Source organism: Hydra viridissima, unplaced genomic scaffold (genome assembly GCF_058129835.1).
Source record: "Hydra viridissima isolate aposymbiotic clone 2 unplaced genomic scaffold, HvirCarnegie_v1 scaffold_2, whole genome shotgun sequence".
NCBI classification, from domain to species: domain Eukaryota; kingdom Metazoa; phylum Cnidaria; class Hydrozoa; order Anthoathecata; family Hydridae; genus Hydra; species Hydra viridissima.
The window spans coordinates 20,050,209-20,071,337 of NW_028324301.1; the positions used below are offsets into that span (position 1 = coordinate 20,050,209).

The window sequence follows — 21,129 nt, forward strand, 5'->3', positions numbered from 1 at the left end:
GTTTGAATAATATTATAAAAAGTGATCAAGTTTTTATATGCCTTTCGCGCAGAATGCGCGAGTTTTTAAACCATCGTTTAAACAAAAGCTAAACGACATTAAATACTCCGAAGAAAATTATCTGCAAAATAGTAGGACAGTTTACTCCAACGTAGGACAGTTTGCTCCGGTGTCACGTTACATAAGTAGTCCGTTAAAAAAGTAGACAGATAGCTCTGCGCATGCGATAAGCAGATATGATGTTAAGTTTCCATTAGGTAGGTGAAATCTACCTAAATCGTTAAATAAGTGGTAAGGGCAAGAAAGTATCACTCAGAATACGATCAAAGTCTACTTACTCGCAATCATGGCCGCCGAGAGGGGGGGGGGGTGGACGGGGAAGATTCCCGGGGCCCCGCGTGTGTACAAACAGTTTTTTAAAGTAATTTTTAAAATATTTAAATAGTTTTGTTTCATTTACAATGACCAGAGCACGCTTCTTTTGGTCCTGAGTATGTAATTGATCATAATGAGGGCCCCTAAAGAAAACCTCTCCGGGGCCCGAAACTTCTCTCGGCGGCCATGCTCGCAATACATAATTATGCGTAAATAAATATTATTAAGTTATGCAAAATATTTTATTTTAATTTTTAATTTTTCAAAACGCGCTTTAATTTTAAATATTTTACAGGCTTCTAAGCTAAGAGAAAATAAAAGGTTTTATTGTTAAAATAAGAAATTTTGAAATGGAAATGAAAATTCTAATTTAAAAGTTTAAATTTTTATAGTTTTAATATTTTGAAATTTTTATCAATCTAGAAAATATAAGTTAATATTCAATTTTTTTAAATTAAAAAAAAAATTGCTTCATTTAACAAATGAAGTAAATTCTAGATTAAGAAAAGTTTAAATGAAAAGAAAAACAATAAATGATTTATTGTAAACAAATTTTACTATTATGTTATTAGTTCAGATATTTCAGATTGTGATGACACAGACATACCAAATGGTGAGGCAGAAGATGTTTTAAGTTTGCAAGGTGTTTTGGTTAACTTATCACTTACCTGAATTTTTAATTTTTGTTAATCTAAAAAGTCACTAAACTATGTAAATTAAATTTTCAGATAGCGAAACGACTTGCATTTATAATACTGTTGAAGAAGCTGAGCGCTGTGTTCTATCTGTTAATGACCCTACAAAAGTTTCAAGTTTGCATGATTTTTAGATATTTTTTGCTCTACAATGTTTTTCCGTTTACTTTGAAATACCGTATATACTCGCGTATAAGTCGAGAAATTTTGGACGAAATGTTTACTCTAAAACAGCAATTCGACTTATATGCGGGTCAGAAAAAAAAACAAATTTATTCCTAGAAATTTTTTTTCGTATTTCTTATTAATATTGATTAAAAAATGTTTCATTTAATATTGATTTTGTATTGATTTTTGGATCGACTTATACGCGAGTATATACGGTAATTAGATCTTCAAATTTCAGATGAAATTGATACCTACATATGTAATTCGGTTGAGGAAGCTAATCAATGTGTTAGCTTCCTCAAGCTAACACATGAGATACTATGAGATATACAATACTGTTCGGTTTGCTGCTTTCTCAACTCCAAAAGAGTTTGGTAATACAGGTAAAAAATATTGAAACAATGACAACTAAATGATTGTTCAGAGTTACCTCATTAAAGTTGTAATATGTATTTTAGTGTTTTATTATATATATATATATATATATATATATATATATATATATATATATATATATATATATATATATATATTGTTTCATTTTTAGATATATTTTCCCACATGCACAAGGTATTATGGGAAACATCCCCAGAATTTTGTAATACTCCTTACATTGTTTTGTCAATAAAAAGGCTTGACTGTCATCATGGATTTGATCAGAATTATAATGCTTAGCAAAAGTATATTGAAGCAAAAGAAAATCAAAAAGTAAAAAGCAAATTTAGTTTTAATTGTGAAAATTTGCAATTTCATTTAAAAATCTAAAAAATAAAAAAGTAAATGTCTTTATCTTTTATTACAGAAGCTTGATCATTGGTACAAATCTGAATATGTGATTATTCAAGGCACTAAGAAATTTGAATGTCCAGCTAAAGTTAACATGAAAAAGATTATATATTTTACTAATTTAAAAGTATTTTAATGAAATTTGTTAAGTTTTCTTTTCCAGTTATACTTTTTGTATGAAATTTTTTAAAATTATTTTTGTATGATTTTTTATAATTTTTGTTACTTTTGTATGATATTTATTTTAATGATAGAAATATTGTTCACATAAAAAGTCTGATCAATTCTGTCATTTTTTTTCAGGTTGTCAATCTAACAAATTATTACAAGAGTGTAGTGTCAAAAGATATTAAAAATTCTTTGATAAAACAAAATACTCCAGTATATTCTAGAAAAATTAAAGTTGAAATTGACTGCCTAATGTGTCACAGAAATCATCCCCTTGGAAAGGTAATTATTTTGTGCTTTGATATAATATTGCAGACTATTGATTTTTGTTAAATAAATTAAATTTGAGTAATTATTTTAAAATTATAGTCTTCTTTATTCATAACTACTGAAATTATAGATACAGCAATGTGATCCAGAATAACTGAAAATTTGGCCAAAATTATTTTTACAATAAATAATTATTCAACAATGCAGAAAATTTTATCTGTGATATAAAGGATGTAGAAAAGAAATGTTATTTTTAAAAATTTTAAGTAGGATAAAATATACTCAGAGGGGGGAGCAAATATATTTTTTACATGAAAATGTGAAAAATATGAGAAAACAGCACCATAAAAATAATTTATATAGAGTACAACATTTATTCAGACATGTCTGGAAAAAATTTCCAAAGCAGAAAATTGAATTTGATATAAAATTGGATTTTTTAAAATGTGTTTCTTACAACTCATATAAATACATATATTCAAATTTTTTATGGTAAGGCTTATTTCTACACATGTATTGGTTGTTTTTTTTACTATTTGCATGCACATAGTTTTAATTTTTTGTTACATGTATGTTTGAGTACACTATTAATGGTAACAAACATAGTTGTAGTAATGTAGATTAGTTACATCATGTATTGTTTAAAACTTCAGAGTGAACTTTTCTCTCAAAAAATTGATCATCAATTGTCAGCAAAGATTTCTGAATTTGTAAAACAAGGTGTTTCAAATGTTTGTGAAATTAAGAGACTTTTAAAAATTACTGTGAGTGATATGTTTGGAAAAAAGTATTTACCTCCTTCTAACAACAGAAGATTCTACCCAAGAAATAATGTCATTTGTTCACACATAGGTATTGAAAGTCAAAAGCTCAGGTAATAATTGTTTTAATTTTGAGTTTTGGTTTAATCTATAAAATTATTTAATGATTAGTATAATCAGAGTATACAATAAATAATTAATAAAAATACTTTTACTATTGGGGCTCTACAAATCTTTTTTTTTGACAAATGTTGACACGTATCTCAATATTTATTGAAGAGCATATAAGTTAAGATAAAAGTTTTTAATTTAAAAAAATTAGATGTGTCCAAATTTTCTTTTTAGTTGAATTTATCTTAATTTTTGTATATATATATATATACCCAGTAAACATGCTTTCAGCGGACTGTGATGTGTAAAGCTGCCTGGGCATGCCTATGCTGGCCCACTGTGATCTAAAGCGCGGCTTGCCCTCATTAGCAAAATGATGAAGGTCAGTTATGCCATTTTTTGTTGGCTGCCGCCATCGGCTGCAGAGTGGCAAAATGCTTCGTTGTAAACGTGTTTTTAAATAGGCAAGCCAGCATCGGTAATACAATGCAGTACGCTGTAATTTTACCAACATAATGCCAGTTCTGGCATTATTTTTGCACGGTGATTTAATAGTTTTAAAAGATTTAGATTTTATTATGCGCATGCGTTTGGTACAAATAGTCAAATATCTAAATTTTTATTTACCGTGTTAAAAACTTATTATGTAGCTTGCAGCACTGTTTCCAATTTCCAAAAGCAATTTTATGTGACTGTTAATATTTAGACAAATAAAATGGTATTTTACATATTTGAGCTGTTATATGCACAAAGTCCAAGTGAAATTTATGTTTTAATGTCTACTACACTAATTGGAACAGAAAAGTGTAAAATTGTTTAAAATAACACTTTATATACATTTGTATTATGAATGAAGCAAAATTTTTATGATGTTTGGGTTACTTTTTAATAAAAGCATTATTTATTGTCTCTCCAAAAATATTGATTTCTATAACCTGTCATTTTTTATGAAATGAAATTTCAATATTTAGTTAAGGGCATTTCAAAAACTTCATTTAGTAGATGGCTGGAAAACATCAACAAAAATTATTGAGAGTTTGTAGAATTTGTGGAAGTTTGACAGGAAAAGATTCTTTAACAACTGCTAGTAAGACTGAAGTGATAATTGATATTTTTAAAACAAATACAGATGAATATTGTTTAGAGGTTCACCCACCAAAAATGTGCTTGAAATGTTATACAACTATGAGAAATATTGAAAAACAAAGAAATAAACTATTCAGTGCTAAACTAAAAACTTGGTTAAAATGTCAGACAAAAGAGTGTAAGTGTATTTGGTAAGGCTGGTTGAAAACCAAGTCCCAATGTTGGAAGACCAGGAACTTTTAAAAGATGGATGCAAACAAATATAAACTAGTTTCTTGAATCCTTGCCCTAACCTTTAGGCAAAGAACAAGTTTCTTCAAATAAATCTACATATTACATTGAATATTTGTAAGGTTTGTAGGAGAATAATGCGTCAAACAGTCTTGAACAATGATTGTTAGCTCTTGTTTTGCAGTCTATGTATAATATCAATTGTTAAAGTTTAGCTAGAAAGTGAAGCAAAATGTCCTTTATTCTCAACCCACATCAAGATTAATAGCCTTTTCAGCTCTGTCCATGTAGATGATGAAACTTTTGGAAGATTAGTGGAAAAAAATTTTTTAAAGGCAAATGTATAAATCATGAGTGTAAGAAAGATCATTTAACCAATAGCTGCAGCACAGTAATTGATGATTTATGTAAAGTTAGTAAATCAAGTAATATTCCACATGATATTGAAGATGCAGTGTTGCATGTCATTAAACAAAAATTCAAGAACTCAAAAAAACTATAATACAATTTCTATCGGGTGGGCTAAGAGTAAGAGTAATAAATTTTGTTAAGCACATAAATATGAAATTTAGCCTCAAACTTTGCTTAATTTATGCAATTTCAAAGTTTGACGCAGATGATCATTTACTATTAATGTAAGCCAGAAATTTAAACAGTATTTCAATATTATTCAAAATCTCCAAAGTTCATGAGCAGTTTGCAGTCTTTTCAAGAGAATGATATTCAGGAACAAGGTAGGTATTTAAAATCTTTTGAGTTTGGCAGATTGTAAAATATATATTTGAGATTCTTTAAAAAGGATCAATAATTGCTGATTGCTTTTATTTAGGTAGAAATTTGGTTAGCTTATTTAAATTAATTTATTTTAAATCTTTTTCATATAAGTAAATAGTTTAATTTTAGAATGAGCAATCTGCAATGTTATGACTTTTTATCAACTGACTTGGCCAAATGCATCTGTAACTCCAATGATGCATTTGCTTAAAACCCTTATTCTTCAAGTTATTCAAAAATGGAGATTAACCATTGATGTTTATGGGGAACAAGGTGAGGAAAATTTGCATGCTGAATTAACAATCTTAATTGTTTATTTTGGCACATGAAAGGTTGTCGTCACTTGAAAAGCATGTTGAAAGAACACTATATAAGAAACAATTCAAAATCTAAAGCAATGAAGCCAGAAGTTAAAAGAAGAAAAACATTTAAATCTTAAATTTTATTGAGTCCATATATATATATATATATATATATATATATATATATATATATATATATATATATATATATATATATATATATATATATATATGTATGTATGTATGTATGTATGTATATATATGTATGTATGTATGTATGTACAAAGATCTTTTGATTTTTTCGTATCAAAATATAGTATTTATCCTAAGGAATAGTATTATTTAAATACTACTATTATATACTATTATACTACTATATACCATTATTATATACTGTTATGCATTTTTTTAAAAAGAGTACACTCTTTTTCAAAAAAATGACAGGTTAAAATGAAACAGTGATGTTTTAGATTTTTTTTACAGAGTTCAGAACAATTTAACTTTTTAGCCAAAATGTTTTCAATCAAGAGATATTCTTTAAATTGTCTACCAGATGCTTCGTTTTTTGAGCATTAAAATTTTCTTTATTTACTATAAACACTCTAGGATATATGATTTAAAAAATACATAGTGCATGTTTTTTTAATGAGAAATAAGTAAAGGTTTAGTAACAAAGTAAATCAAAAAATTTTAGTTATATGCAAAAAAATCACTTTTGTTTTTTATATGCTTGCTGGTAATTTATTTTATGAAAAAAAATTGTTTTATATGCTTGTTTACAACCCTCAACCATTTGTATGGAATCAGTATGCCAGTTATTTGCCTCTTTTACAGCTTTTTTATTTTTTCAGGAAATTTTCATAGTTTATTACATTAAGTTATGCTTTTGTTTGTACAGTGAAAACTATGTTCAATATTCAAAATATATTTGTATTTATCATGTAGGCACACATGAAAAGAGAATTCCTAGCTAAAAACTTGCAGTGAGGCACCTTCAAAAGATGCATGTAAATCCTGAGAAGGCTAGTGTTCTATTGTCTTATATAGTGTAAGTATAGTGATACATTGTGTTTTTTAATATGTTTGTTGCAATATCTATTAAATTTTAGATTGCTAAATTATGATTATATATCTGTTTTCAGGGCAAAATTAGAAATCTGCAGACGAGTAAAGTAACGTAAAGTGATTTTTACCAGGAAATGATTTGCCTACTATAAATTGCATCTGATTGAAATGATGATAAACATGGCTTAAAGCTAAAGCACTAAAGCAGATTTCAAAATAAACTGCTTATATTGGAAGAATCGATCAGCAAACACAAAATGAAACGCAAACTAACCCGTCAATATCTTTTATGTTATATTTATTGATAACAATTTCACTATGACTTTAATATGTAATTTGTAATATCTTAATAGTAAAATGTTTTAGTATTTCTGAGTATCTTTTATATTCGTATTTGTTCACAAATTTGCATTGATCTATGACTTTATTTGTGTCTATATATCTAAGCATTTGGTCAAAAGTATCAGCTGTGTTTTGCCAAGATTGTGTCGGCCTGTTGGAATCTTAAAATAAAAATGCTCATTCTAAGGATTCAATTACTTAAAAAAAGTAATTATCAGTTTGAAATAGATAAGTTCGTAAAAAAAAAAAAAAATGCAAGTAAACAAGTATATCTATCCCTAGAAATGGTATTAAAAACCACTAAGGGTACTATATTGAACCGCTATCGTACCTACATTGGTTTGCCGCCAACGAACCGTTGTTAAAAAGTTGGCGTTTTGCCTCTATCGGTCCACTGTTGGACCGCCTTCAGCAGGCAAATAAACGGACCGATGTAAATACGATGTGCAAAACAGCACGGCACCACAGCGGGCGGCCGACGTCGGGCCGGCAGAAGTGCTGACAGCGGTCCTCTGCCGGTCCGACTACATGATGTTTACTGGGTATACATATGAAGACCTCAGTGGAAAAACCAGCGTTGTCACATTTTTCTTATTTTGAGTTAATCAATTTTTAAAGTTCAAAACTTTCTTTAAAATTTAATTTATACACTACTTTTTAGTTTTATGTATATATATATATATATATATATATATATATATATATATATATATATATATATATATATAACTATATTTATATCAGATTATTTCTTAAAATATCTTAAAAATGGGCTCTTAATGATGTAAGGGGCCTCAAAAGACAGTTGACCCTGCTGTTTCTTTAGCTAATTTTTTTTTGTTATCCCGCTGAAACGTCTATGGGAAGTTATTATATTTTGTTAACACCTATTGTGGAGCGATAGATTTTTTTTATCTAACAAAGTCAAACTAATTAATACATAAATTTTAACACAAATTAATCAGAAACATTACTATACATGAAATTAATGAGACCAACATGAAATTAATGAGAAACATAACCATAATTAAAATATATTTTTCTAATCAGTATCTGAATCTTCTGATGCCGAATCTTGTGTTTCTGTGTTTGAAGTAACAAGATTATCAAAAAAAACTGTGAATATCAGGTTTACATAGAAAAAACTGTGATTATAAAAAAACTGTGATTATACAATAAAAAACTGTGATTATCAGGTTTACATAGGCTTCAGAACTTGTAAGTCGTTATACTTGGCAGTACTTATTGGTAGAACTGAGGAATACATATTAAACTGATTGAGTGCAGTTTCTGTTTGATTATTTTGTCTACGTTTTACCAAAGCAGTATTTTCAATATTGCCATTCCAGTTGTTAGGAAAGAGAAGCAGTGCAGGGTGTATATCTTGAATGACAAGTTCTCTGACTGGTCGAGTTTTTATCGGACATGCGCACTTATAATATTGTTTCAAGTAATCAGAAAATCTGAAAAAATTGACATTAAAAAAATTTACAACATCAAAAGGTGAAGGTTTTTTTCTGCAATTCTTAAGAATCTGACGCCAATCCTCAGGAATTTCAACATTAGCCTTTATATTAACATTTGCCATGTCACGATCGCATTCCATATAAGAATGACCTCGTATAGGAAATGACACTTTAATACATTTAAAACGTTTTTGAAAGTGAACCATCCAATGCAAAAAACGAAACACAGTGTAATTTTTGTTTTGTCCTGAACATCCATTGCAAAAAAATGTAATTCAAGGACTGTGTCAGAAAGATGATTAATGATAAAATGATAAAGTTTTATTGAGAGTCTCGATTCGAGACCATGCGATACTATACGATTCTTTTTATTATCGGTATCGTTTGGTATCGAAGCAATACTGATAGTATCGACATTGTTTTTTTCATGTTTCTCTAAGTGTTTAAAGACTGATGATTTTTTAAAACTCCAAAAAGTGACCAATGTTACCCCATTGCAGGGGTATTATTGATCAAACATGATAAAAACCTGGGGTAACATTGGCCACTTTTAGGCGTTTAAAAATAAATATTTGTAATAAAAAAATTAAAAAAATAAATATAGAGGCCTATAGCCAAGACCTATAATGTTATTACCACAAGAGAAAACTGTAAAAAATTAATAAGATTCAGAGATGTTTAAGAAAAACTGCCAAAACTGACCAAAGTTACCCTGGCTAACGATACTCTTTAATTTGCGCAACCCTCAAATCCATAACAGAATATGCTTTGAAATTTTGATTAAGGCATTGGGAGGCATTCTTTTTTTATTTTTGAGCAAAAGCTCTCAAAGAGAGTTGCAATTATTTTTTCCAAATTTTTTTTCCCTGTAACTTTCTAATTCTAAAAAGTTATACAATTTTCATGACATTTTTTTTTTTCATTTCACCTCCTCATAGTATCAAAGCTTTTAAACTCCTAAATAAATTATATTTCATGAAAAAATAGAACATAGATACTCACTTCTAAAAGAATTATACTATACTAACTATAGTAATATAAACAAAATCAAATATTTTTAATTTCTCATATTATAGTTCAGAAATATTAACATTTCACCATGAGCTCCTGTTAAGCTATATCTCTTTGCAGTATATACATTTCCACCTATACTAAAAAGTCTTTCACTCTTCACAGAAGACGGTGGGCAGCTTAAATACTTTAAAGCAAGCTTTGCTAATAGTGGCATTTTGGTTTTCTGTGATTTCCACCACAACAAAAGATTGCTTTCTTTGTCAATAAGGTCTTCATTTGAGTAGTGTTGAACTTTGTTTAATAAAGTTTCATTTGAAATTAAAGTTTGTGGTTGACTGATTTGTTTAGATTTAAATCCTACATGTTCTTCAAAGCAATTGTCAAAATCCATTTCTACTATATCTTTCTATTCATTTAGTACTGTACCATTATTTTCATATTCTGAGTCAATATTTTCAATGTCACAAGCTGCAGACCGATCATTTTCAGTAACTTTGATGTTTTTTATATTTTTATGGGTTTTAATAAGTTGAATGGTTATGTTCTCAATACTTGTTTTGGCAGCTGAAAAGGTGTTTTCATTTTTGAACATGTTAAATTTAATTCTGGCATCAAGAAACGTTGACAAGATGATGTTATAGTTATCAGTATATTGTTTGAAACTATTCTCCATTGAATTAGTTTCCATCAATTAAAGCTTTATTAATGAAATGTTTCAAAAACTGTATCTGTGGTATAATATCTGAGACAATAGAATTTCTTTCACTCAAGCGAACTCTTGTTTTGTGGAAATCTTTTAGCAAAATACAAAACTGTCCAATAATCATCCATTTGTTTGCATTTAATAAAGGAAGCTTACCATTTTCAGGTGCATATACTGTTTAAGGTTTCCTTTGTTCATAAATTAGTTCTAACATATGACAGGTACTATTCCACCTTGTTGGAACATTTTGAATAAGTTTGTGCTTAGGAACATTGTTTGCTTCTTGAAGAGCTTTAAGTTTAGGGCAGGCTTGGGGAGGATGGCTGAAATACTCAACAATTGAATGGAAGTTTGCAATGACATTCTTGACAACTGTTTGTTCAAAAATACACTCATTAATTACTAGTTGCAGTGTGTGTAAAAACAAGGCATACTATCATATGGGCTATCTTTAATAGCCTTAACAATATTTGTACCATTATCTCTAGCTATTAAATGAATTTTTGAAGGTGATATTTTAAATTCAGCCATAATATCTTCAATCAATTCAGCAATATTTGCTGCTGTACGCCTCTCAGGAAAAGGAGCTACTCTAAGTACAACAGTTTTCTGATTAAATGTATTGTCTAAACAGTGACCTGTCAGGCTCATGAAGCTTTCATTTGAACTACTGGTCCATATATCAGTAGTAAAGCTTATGAATTCAGCAACTGAGTAAACACGGACAGCCATTTTTAAGATAAAGTATAAAATAATTTCAGCAACTGAGTAAACATGGACAGCCATTTTTAATATAAAGTATACACTAATTTTTATTATTTTACATACCCTAATGAAACAATGCAACTTTTTTAACGTCTAATTTCATTCCCTAACGAACGCTTCTTTGACCATACTGCGCATGCGTAACGCATGTGCAGAACTATTTGTTAACTTTTTTAACGACTAACTTTTTAACGCAACACCGGTGTTACGTTAAAAAAGTTAGTCGTTAAAAAAGTTTATTAAATGTGAAATCTGCGCATGCGCAAAATCATTAAAACTTTTTTAACGCCTTACGGTGTTAAAAAAGTTTGCCCGTTAAAAAAGTATTCAAAATGGTACCGTCAACCGGGGTAACTTTGGTCGCCGGGGTGACTTTGTTGACCGGGGTCAATTGTTGATTTTTTTTAAATTCCTAAAATTTAACAAAGATAACATGTTTTAATTTTGTTAGAGATACCAACAATATATATCGACTATTTTATCAACAATTTTGGTATATCAACAGTTTTTGTGAATATAGAACAGTTACTTCGTAGACTACATTGAGTTTATTTTGGCATTTTTTGACACTTCTGATACATTTATTGAACCATTTGAATTCTTAGCCGGTGAAAATGCCGAGGAAATATAAGCGAAAGCGTGGTTCAAGAGCATATGCAACTTCATACAGTCAAGAAACGTTGTCCAATACTATAAAAGAATGTTTAACTGGAAGAATAAGCGTGAGAAAGGCTAGTCGACAGTTCGGAATATACGCTTCCCATTTGCTTCAACCGCTGGACGTTGCTGTTTTCCGTCCGCTAAAGATAGAAACGCGCATCAAAGGATCAATACCAAAAAATCAGTTCCTCGGTCTTCTTGCTCTACTGCAACGTCAATTGAAAAGCGATAATTTGAGATCTGACTTCAAGGCTAGTAGAATATTTCCCTTCGATAAAGGAAAATATTCTACTACCACATCAAAGAATAACAATAACACCAAGAATAACAGTAACACCAAGAATAACAAGAAAAGGGCAAGAGTTGAACAAGTGTCATCATCCTCAGATTACGGTAATGACCTACTAGAAAATGACTTTTAATGACTTTTGCACAATAACAGGGAGCTAGTTGCGAAATTTTTTGTCTATTTAAATGTTCTTTTCATGTTTCTCTAAGTGTTTAAAGACTGATGATTTTTTAAAACTCCAAAAAGTGACCAGTGTTAACCCATACCAGGAGTATTATTGATCAAACATGATAAAAACCTGGGGTAACATTGGTCACTTTTCGGCGTTTAAAAATAAATATTTGTAATAAAAAAATTAAAAAAATAAATATAGAGGCCTATAGCCAAGACCTATAATGTTATTACCACAAGAGAAAACTGTAAAAAATTAGTAAGATTCAGAGATGTTTAAGAAAAACTGCCAAAACTGACCAAAGTTACCCTGGCTGACAATACTCTTTATTTGCGCAACCCTCAAATCCACAACAGAATATGCTTTGAAATTTTGATTAAGGCATTGGGAGGCATTCTTTTTTTATTTTTGAGCAAAAGCTCTCAAAGAGAGTTTCAATTATTTTTTCCAAATTTTTTTCCCCGAAATTTTCTAATTCTAAAAAGTTATACAATTTTCATGACATTTTTTTTTTCATTTCACCTCCTCACAGTATCAAAGCTTTTAAACTCCTAAATAAATTATATTTCATGAAAAAATAGAACATAGATACTCCTAAAAGAATTATACTATACTAATTACAATAATATATACATAATCAAATATTTTTAATTTCTCATATTATAGTTCAGAAATATTAACATTTCACCATGAGCTCCTGTTAAGCTATTTCTCTTTGCAGTATATACATTTCCACCAATACTAAAAAGTCTTTCACTCTCCACAGAAGACGGTGGGCAGCTTAAATACTTTAAAGCAAGCTTTGCTAATAGTGGCATTTTGGTTTTCTGTGATTTCCACCACAACAAAAGATTGCTTTCTTTATCAATAAGGTCTTCATTTGAGTAGAGTTGAATTTTGTTTAATAAAGTTTCATTTGAAATTAAAGTTTGTGGTTAACCGATTTAATTAGAATTAAATCCTACAAGTTCTTCGAAGCAATTGTCAAAATCCATTTCTACTATATCTTTCTATTCATTTAGTACTGTACCATTATTTTCATATTCTGAGTCAATATTTTCAATGTCACAAGCTGCAGACTGATCATTTTCAGTAACTTTGATGTTTTTTATATTTTCATGGGTTTTAATAAGCTGAATGGTTATGTTCTCAGTACTTGTTTTAGCAGCTGAAAAGGTGTTTTCATTTTTGAACATTTTTAATTTGAATCTGGGATCAATAAATATTGACAAGATGATGTTATAGTTATTAGTATATTGTTTGAAACTATTCTCCATTGAATTAGTTTTCATCAATTAAAGCTTTATTAATGAAATGTTTCAAAAACTGTATCTGTGGTATAATATCTGAGACAATAGAATTTCTTTCACTCAAGCGAACTCTTGTTTTGGGAAAATCTTTTAGCAAAACACAAAACTGTCCAATAATCATCCATTTGTTTGCATTTAATAAAGGAAGCTTACCATTTTCAAGTGCATATATGGTTAGAGGTTTCCTTTGTTCATAAATTAGTTCTAACATATGACAGGTACAATTCCACCTTGTTGGAACATTTTGAATAAGTTTGTGCTTAGGAACATTGTTTGCTTCTTGAAGAGCTTTAAGTTTAGGGCAGGCTTGGGGAGAATGGCTAAAATGCCCAACAATTGAATGCCAGTTTGCAATGACATTCTTGACAACTGTTTGTTCAAAAATACACTCATTAATTACTAGTTGCAGTGTGTGTAAAAAACAAGGCATACTATCATATGGGCTATCTTTAATAGCCTTAACAATATTTGTACCATTATCTCTAGCTATTAAATGAATTTTTGAAGGTGATATATTAAATTAAGCCATAATATCTTCAATCAATTCAGCAATATTTGCTGCTGTATGCCTCTCAGGAAATGGAACTACTCTAAGTACAACAGTTTTCTGATTAAATGTATTGTCTAAACAGTGACCTGTCAGGCTCATGAAGCTTTCATTTGAACTACTGGTCCATATATCAGTAGTAAAGCTTATGAATTCAGCAACTGAGTAAACACGGACAGCCATTTTTAAGGTAAAGTATAAAATAATTTCAGCAACTGAGTAAACATGGACAGCCATTTTTAATATAAAGTATACACTAATTTTTATTATTTTACATACCCTAATGAAACAATGCAACTTTTTTAACGTCTAATTTCATTCCCTAACGAACGCTTCTTTGACCATACTGCGCATGCGTAAAGCATGCGCAGAACTATTTGTTAACTTTTTTAACGACTAACTTTTTTAACGCAACACCGTAAGGCGTTAAAAAAGTTTTAATGATTTAGGCATGCGCAGATTTCACATTTAATAAACTTTTTTAACGACTAACTTTTTTAACGCAACACTGGCTTCAAAAAATTTCCCGTATTAGCAAGTTTCATACGGGAAGGTCTGGGTACTAATAATTGAGCTGTAGGGACAAAAAATTTTATTGTGTTTGTTTACATTTATAGCAGTTTAAAGTGAAGCAAAATATAGCTAATATAAATATAAACTAATTTACTATTACTGTTATAAATGGAATTAAATATTAATGTAGTTAACATTTCAACTGCATCAAGAAAGATTTGTGTTGAATGGCTTGTTAACCACGGACTGGGTGTCTCAGGCTCTGTTAAAGAGTTGCAAGGCAGAATTTTGAAGTTCTTACCATATCCAAAACTAGTTAAGAAACTTTATCTAAAAGCAAAAAAAAACTACTTATTCAAAACAAGCTTACATGTAGACGAGATACCACACATGTCTCAAAATTGGACTGGAAGTGAAAACCTCGGCGCTACTGCAGTTTCTCCCCCCCCCCCCCCTTTTTTTATTTTTGATTATGATAGAGAACTTTATGCTGATTCAGAAAAATATAAAAACATGGACCTGAAAATCAACGGAAAGTGCTCTATTTCGAAGTCAAAGTTGAAAAAAATCCCACTAAAAACCCTAATATTCGCCATTTTGAGAATATTAAGTTAATGATTTTTTAGCTGACAAAAACAATACATTTATAGCATGGTTTTTACATTAAAAAAAGTCGTTAAAGTATGTTTATCTCGCGCAATTTTCGTGGCAATGAAAATAGCCGTTTTTTGATTTATTAGAGAATAAACTATATTGCAAGTAATGTACTTTTGTAATGAATTTTAAAAAAGAATTCAGCAGTTTTGTTTCCTAAAAGAAGAACTTTTGAAACTTAGTTCATAGTTGTTTTATCACATGTAAAATTTAGAAAATGTCATCTTTAAACCGTTTTTTTTAATAAAAAAAACCAGCGTACAATACAATAATAATTATTCATCAGTTTGTCTACATTCCCACACTCTACGTTCAACTTTTATTTGAAATCTTCCATTAATTTCATTTCTTTTATTACACTTTCGTTATAACACTTTAAAATAGTAATGCGAAGGCTGATGGAAACCAGGTCTTTTTATTGCGCAATGTAACGGTAATTAACTTTCGTTAAAAATGAAAGCGTTTTGAAAAAAAATGGCGAATATTAGGGTTTTTAGTGGGATTTTTTTCAACTTTGACTTCGAAATAGAGCACTTTCCGTTGATTTTCAGGTCCATGTTTTTATATTTTTCTGAATCAGCATAAAATTCTCTATCATAATCAAAAATAAAAAAAAAGGGGGGGGGGGGAGAAACTGCAGTAGCGCCAAAACCTCTACCCTTGTGTAAACTCTGAACTTTTTAAAGAATACATACTCAATAAAAGAGAGGGTACATTTGGACAACAGCAAAAAGCATACCAAATGTTAACTAGCAGAAAAATTATATCAGTTAAAATACATTCAGATAACAATATAGTATATGTAAGAGCTTTCATAAGAAAATCTTATAGCCATGATGCACGCCCTGCTTATCTACTTTTTGTAGGAGGGACACCTCGTAAAGGTTATTGTGAATGCCCCGTTGGTCTTAGTGGGCTTTGTTGTCATGTTTTAGCTATCCTACTTTACTTAAAGCATTATGAGGATACAAAGACAAAAATTTTAGAATTAACGTGCACACAAGTGATACAGAAATGGCATAAAAGATCAAAAAAAGGTTCTATTCCAATGGTCCCACTATCTCATATTAAAGTAAAATCAGCAAGAAACAAAAGCACAATTGAAAACTTAAAAATTACTCCAGCAGATCCAGAAAGTTCATCTTTTAAAAGAGATGTTTTAAAAATGAAGCAAAAAATTAAGGAAGGGCTGAAAAAGGAACCCAATTTTGAAAGACACGTATATGATACTCTTTGTTCAATAGATCTTGGATATGAATCTTCACTAATGGGGCACTTAAGATTTAGATATGACCCTGAAAGTTTTAAATCCCAATTCAATAAGTTAAGTTCTATAAATGCAAAAAGTCGTACTTTAAATAAACAAGCAGTAAACCCACAAAAATGTCAAGATAATTATAGTGAAATACCAACAATATTGCAAATACTAAATCAAAATAAAGTAAACATCGAGGTAATCATAGCTTCGCCTGAACAAGTTATTGTTTTAGAAAAAATTAATAAACAACTTTTAAATGAGGATCCTGTTATTCGCATTGATTTGACAAATCTGATACCATCACAAGGACAATACACAAATCATACTAATGTCAAACAAAATACCCAGGAGTGGATGGACACAAGAAAAGGGAAAATAACGGGGAGTCGATTACCAGCATTGCTTGGAATATATGGACAGGAAAAATTTACAAATTATTGGAAGATAGTTAAGGAAGGATTAAATGAAAATGATATTTATAACACACAAAACATAAAAAATTTTGAGCGTGGTCATAAATATGAATTTATTGCACTTCAGCACTTTGCAAAGATATCAAAATGTTCTCCTGAAATCTGTGGATTTTTCTATCACCCAGATGATTTAAATTATGGGGCAAGTCCAGATAGCCTTGTGTCACATCAAATTATTTTGGAAATTAAAACACGAGCAAAAAACAGCGACAGTCCATTGACCCACTTAAAAAACCAACCTCAGTATTACGTGCAGGCTCAGCTTGCATTACTATGTACAAAATCTAAATACTGCATTTTACAATCTTATCATCCTGAAACTTCAAACTCAAATTTCTTTATTATTCAACTAAATAATTTACTGATGTCAGTTATCAAGGAAATATCAGATAGCATTCTGCATTCAAATCCAATAAAAAATTGGCAACATCATGAACATTCTTTGCTCACTACTCTTGGAAATAATGTTGTGGGGAAAATTCCTGATTTTAAAGAACTAAAACCACTTAGATCGTATATTAAAGAACTTGTAAAAACATCAACTTTTCCATTAAAATTGATATAAATGTTTAAAACAATAAAATATGTTTTTATATGGTTATATATATTCACAAAATATTATTATTTACAAGATTCTGCCTTTGGCCCGATGGGGCGCATTGTAAGGTTTACAACATGACATAACATTTTCCATGTTGAAGAAAGTAAGTCCATTCTTTGTACCGGCCACACCGCATTAAGAATTGACCAATCACGTACGCATCCTATGAATCTCTCTACATGATTACGGGTAGAAGCTATATCAAAATTACCAGCTACATCAGCTTGTGGGAACTGATGGCTTGATTTTTGAGATGGTCGATTCAGATATATTCCTTTTGAAGCGCATAAATCTTGAATTGAAAACCCTCTATCTGCCATAACTTCGTGTTCTTTCTCAACTAGTTCTAAAATATGAGATTGTTCTGTTAATTCATTATCTGTGATCGAACCAGGGTATATGTTTCCAAAAAGCAATCCTGACCCATGTGGAGAGATTCCAATTAAAGCTTTCCCTGTTGTACAGTTTTTATAACTTGAAAACATTAAAGCAGAGTTGTTATCTGTCCAATATGTCCAAGACAAATTTTCTGCCGTCATAAAATATATCCGAAATATTTTTCTGCCTACCAACTTTGACATAATTTTATGTCTGAAACATTTTCTGCCGACATAAAATATGTCCGAAATATTTTTCTGCCTACCAACTTTGACATAATTTTATGTCTAAAACATTTTCTGCCGACATAAAATATGTCCGAAATATTTTTCTGCCTACCAACTATGACATAATATTATGTCTAAAACATTTTCTGCCGACATAAAATATGTCCGAAATATTTTTCTGCGAACTTACTTTGACATAATTTTATGTCTGAGACATTTTCTGCCGACATAAAATATGTCAGAAACATTTTTCTGTCCACTTACTTTGACATAATTTTATGTCTAAAACATTTTCTGCCGACATAAAATATTTCCGAAATATTTTTCTGCGAACTTACTTTGACATAATTTTATGTCTGAGACATTTTCTGTCGACATAAATTATGTCAGAAACATTTTTCTGTCCACATATTTTGACATAATTTTATGTCTGAGACATTTTCTGTCGACATAAATTATGTCAGAAACATTTTTCTGTCCACATATTTTGACATAACTTTATATCTGAGACATTTTCTGTCGACATAAATTATGTCAGAAACATTTTTCTGTCCACATATTATGTCATAACTTTATATCTGAGACATTTTCTGCCGACATAAATTATGTCAGAAATATTTTCTATCCACATATTTTGACATAATTTCATGTCTGAGACATTTGCTGTTTCTTATTTTAGAAGAAAAAATCGTACAACTTTATTGCTCATTTTAGATTAATTTAACGAGTAAAACAAGTCTCGATTTCCCCTTATTAGAATGTAAAAACTTAGTCTCAAACTTAGTTTTTATTACTGAATGTGGTTTTTATTATATGGCGTCCTGTGCCACATTAGAAATTATGTTAAGTAGAAAGAAAAGTAGAACTTGTAAAGGATCGAACCATTTACAGCATAAATTCTGGCCAAAATTTATCTTTTAATTTAACCGAACCGTCAGAATCGTTTTTTGAATAGTAGTGATCTTAACCGAAAATTTATTCCAAATAAAACAAATATCAATGATAATGTTTGGTTGTTAAAATTTTTTTTTCTCTTACACGTTTTTTAAAGAGAAAATATCCCTTTTCAGATTGTAAATGATACAACTCAAACAAATTAAATGGCAATTAAATGCCTTAGAATCAAATATTTATGTGTCTGCTCTCCTCAATCAAACCACATGGCATTATAGGTTGCTAATATTTGGAAAATTGGCATTTTTTTTTTATCCAATGGTACTTTATGGCCATTTACCTTTATTTTGGCATTTTGACACAGAAAAATTTAAGTTCTCGAAAAAGTATTTATTTTGGAAAAAAAGTTGAAATTAATTTTTGCCCCTCAAGAATTTTTAAGGATAATTAAAAACAACTTTTGACTTCCGATCCGAAGATTAACTAGTTGATTTCATTGATGAAATTTGTTCAAAATAAAGTGACGGAATCATTTTGAAACAGCCGCGATATGAAAAAGGGCATTATTATGGCATTTTACATTCGCGCTTCTGGCATTTCACATGTAAAAAATGTTGGCAACACTGAATTTAATTGTCAATTAAAACGACTAAAATATGACGACTTGGAATGCTCGCTTCCACGTTTGAGACATTAAAACGATTTTCCTAGCCGCATTAAAAAACGATTATTAATCTAATTATTCATTTTTCGCGGTTTAAACGATTGTCCTGTGGTATAAATAGACCTTGGAATAACTATTTTCTTGTCACTGTTTTTGTTTTCCTTAAGATTTAAAGACAAATATGGAGAATAATTTATTGCACAAACAAGTGAAAAGTCAATTTGAAATTAGTAAAGAAGGAGGAAAGTGTAAAATGTGCAAAAAATTTTACAAAGGCAAGTTAAGTAACCTCAAAGATCAGCTTCTTCGAAAACACAAAGAAAAAGCTGGCGAAATTGACTTAGTTGAAACTACTTCGGCTACAAGGAATCGAAATAACGATGAGATTCAATTAATTAAACGAATCAAGCTGGATGTTGATGTAAATCAATTAATTAGAGAAATGATTAAGTTAATGATGAACCGTAACTTGTCTTTCGCGTCAGCTGATGAAATCGGACAATTGTCTTTAGTGAAAAATGCACTCAAAGAATTCAAAATTGTTATAAATCGTCACAGCATGAAACGCTACATTCAACTTGCGTGTGAAAATATTTTTTCGCTCATAAGAGAAGAAACTGAAAATGTTCTTGTCTCGTTGATGTTTGATAGTGCGTCGCGATATGGAAGAAACGTGTTTGGAGTTAGCTGTAGATATGTGAAGGACGGGCAAATAGCTGACAGAACCTTAGGCATACTTACTCAAGAAAGTCGACAGTTTGGCGAAATTTTAGCTGCTCAGTTAGAAAATGTAATTGGAAAAATTGGAAAATGTGCTAATGATATCTACGCAACTTGCACAGATCAAGGAAAAAACATGACGAAGGCTTCAAAAATTCTTCAAAATGCACAAGTTCAAATGAAAGTGATCCTTGAAATTTATGGTGACGAATTTATAGATTTCGAAGACGAGGAAATTGATATTGGCGCTTTAGAGAATGAAGAAGGGAATTATAGTGAAGCCCAAACTGTTTGTGTTGAAAAATCAGTTGGATCGTTCTGTTCAGCCATGTTTTGTGGCGCACATGTGTGTCAGCTAGCTGCTAAGGACGTAACATCAATGTTTGAAGACGCATTAAATAACATCAGAAAAGTTGCTATCGAATCCAAGAAAGTAGCATATATTCAAACATTTAAAAATCTAAAAAAACCTCGTGTAGACATTGAACCACGCTGGGATTCCACGTTTTTGATGATAGAAGATTTCCATACCAACGCAGAAGCATATCAAAGGCTAAGACACGACCAATTAAAATTAAATGATGCTTCATGGAGTTTAATAGATGAATATTTCGATGCATTTTTACCAATACATTCGGCTATGATGGATTTTCAATCCGCAAAATTATCAATTAGTGAATTCTACGT

General features: G+C 30.0%; 3 protein-coding genes across 7 annotated transcripts; 2 read left to right on the forward strand and 1 right to left on the reverse strand.

Annotated features, from left to right (window-relative positions):
* The first annotated feature begins 1,194 nt into the window (after positions 1 to 1,194).
* LOC149892352 (uncharacterized) lies at positions 1,195 to 7,170 on the forward strand. 5 transcript variants are annotated; one of them, XR_016450105.1, is made up of 8 exons: positions 1,195 to 1,621; positions 1,786 to 1,946; positions 2,041 to 2,151; positions 2,328 to 2,474; positions 3,116 to 3,336; positions 5,555 to 5,698; positions 6,673 to 6,775; positions 6,870 to 7,170. XR_016450105.1 is itself a non-coding variant. In XM_090079801.1 (6 exons), the coding sequence occupies exons 3-6, from the start codon at positions 2,119 to 2,121 to the stop codon at positions 5,634 to 5,636; spliced, it is 483 nt and encodes a 160-aa protein (XP_089935927.1). In that variant the 5' UTR covers positions 1,195 to 1,621; positions 1,786 to 1,946; positions 2,041 to 2,118; the 3' UTR covers positions 5,637 to 5,823. The 5 variants fall into 5 exon arrangements, 1 of the variants encoding a protein (XP_089935927.1); XR_016450106.1 differs by lacking the exon at positions 5,555 to 5,698; XR_016450108.1 differs by lacking the exon at positions 3,116 to 3,336.
* Positions 7,171 to 14,627: 7,457 nt separating this feature from the next.
* LOC149892353 (uncharacterized) lies at positions 14,628 to 17,523 on the forward strand. Its single transcript, XM_090078120.1, has 2 exons — positions 14,628 to 14,993; positions 15,880 to 17,523. Exons 1-2 carry the CDS (start codon positions 14,742 to 14,744, stop codon positions 17,521 to 17,523), a joined length of 1,896 nt encoding a protein of 631 aa, XP_089934246.1. The 5' UTR covers positions 14,628 to 14,741.
* Positions 17,524 to 17,565: 42 nt separating this feature from the next.
* On the reverse strand, positions 17,566 to 18,098 carry LOC149892354 (uncharacterized). The gene has a single exon (XM_090078122.1). The coding sequence runs from the start codon at positions 18,096 to 18,098 to the stop codon at positions 17,580 to 17,582; it is 519 nt and encodes a 172-aa protein (XP_089934248.1). The 3' UTR covers positions 17,566 to 17,579.
* Between the last annotated feature and the right edge of the window lie 3,031 nt (positions 18,099 to 21,129).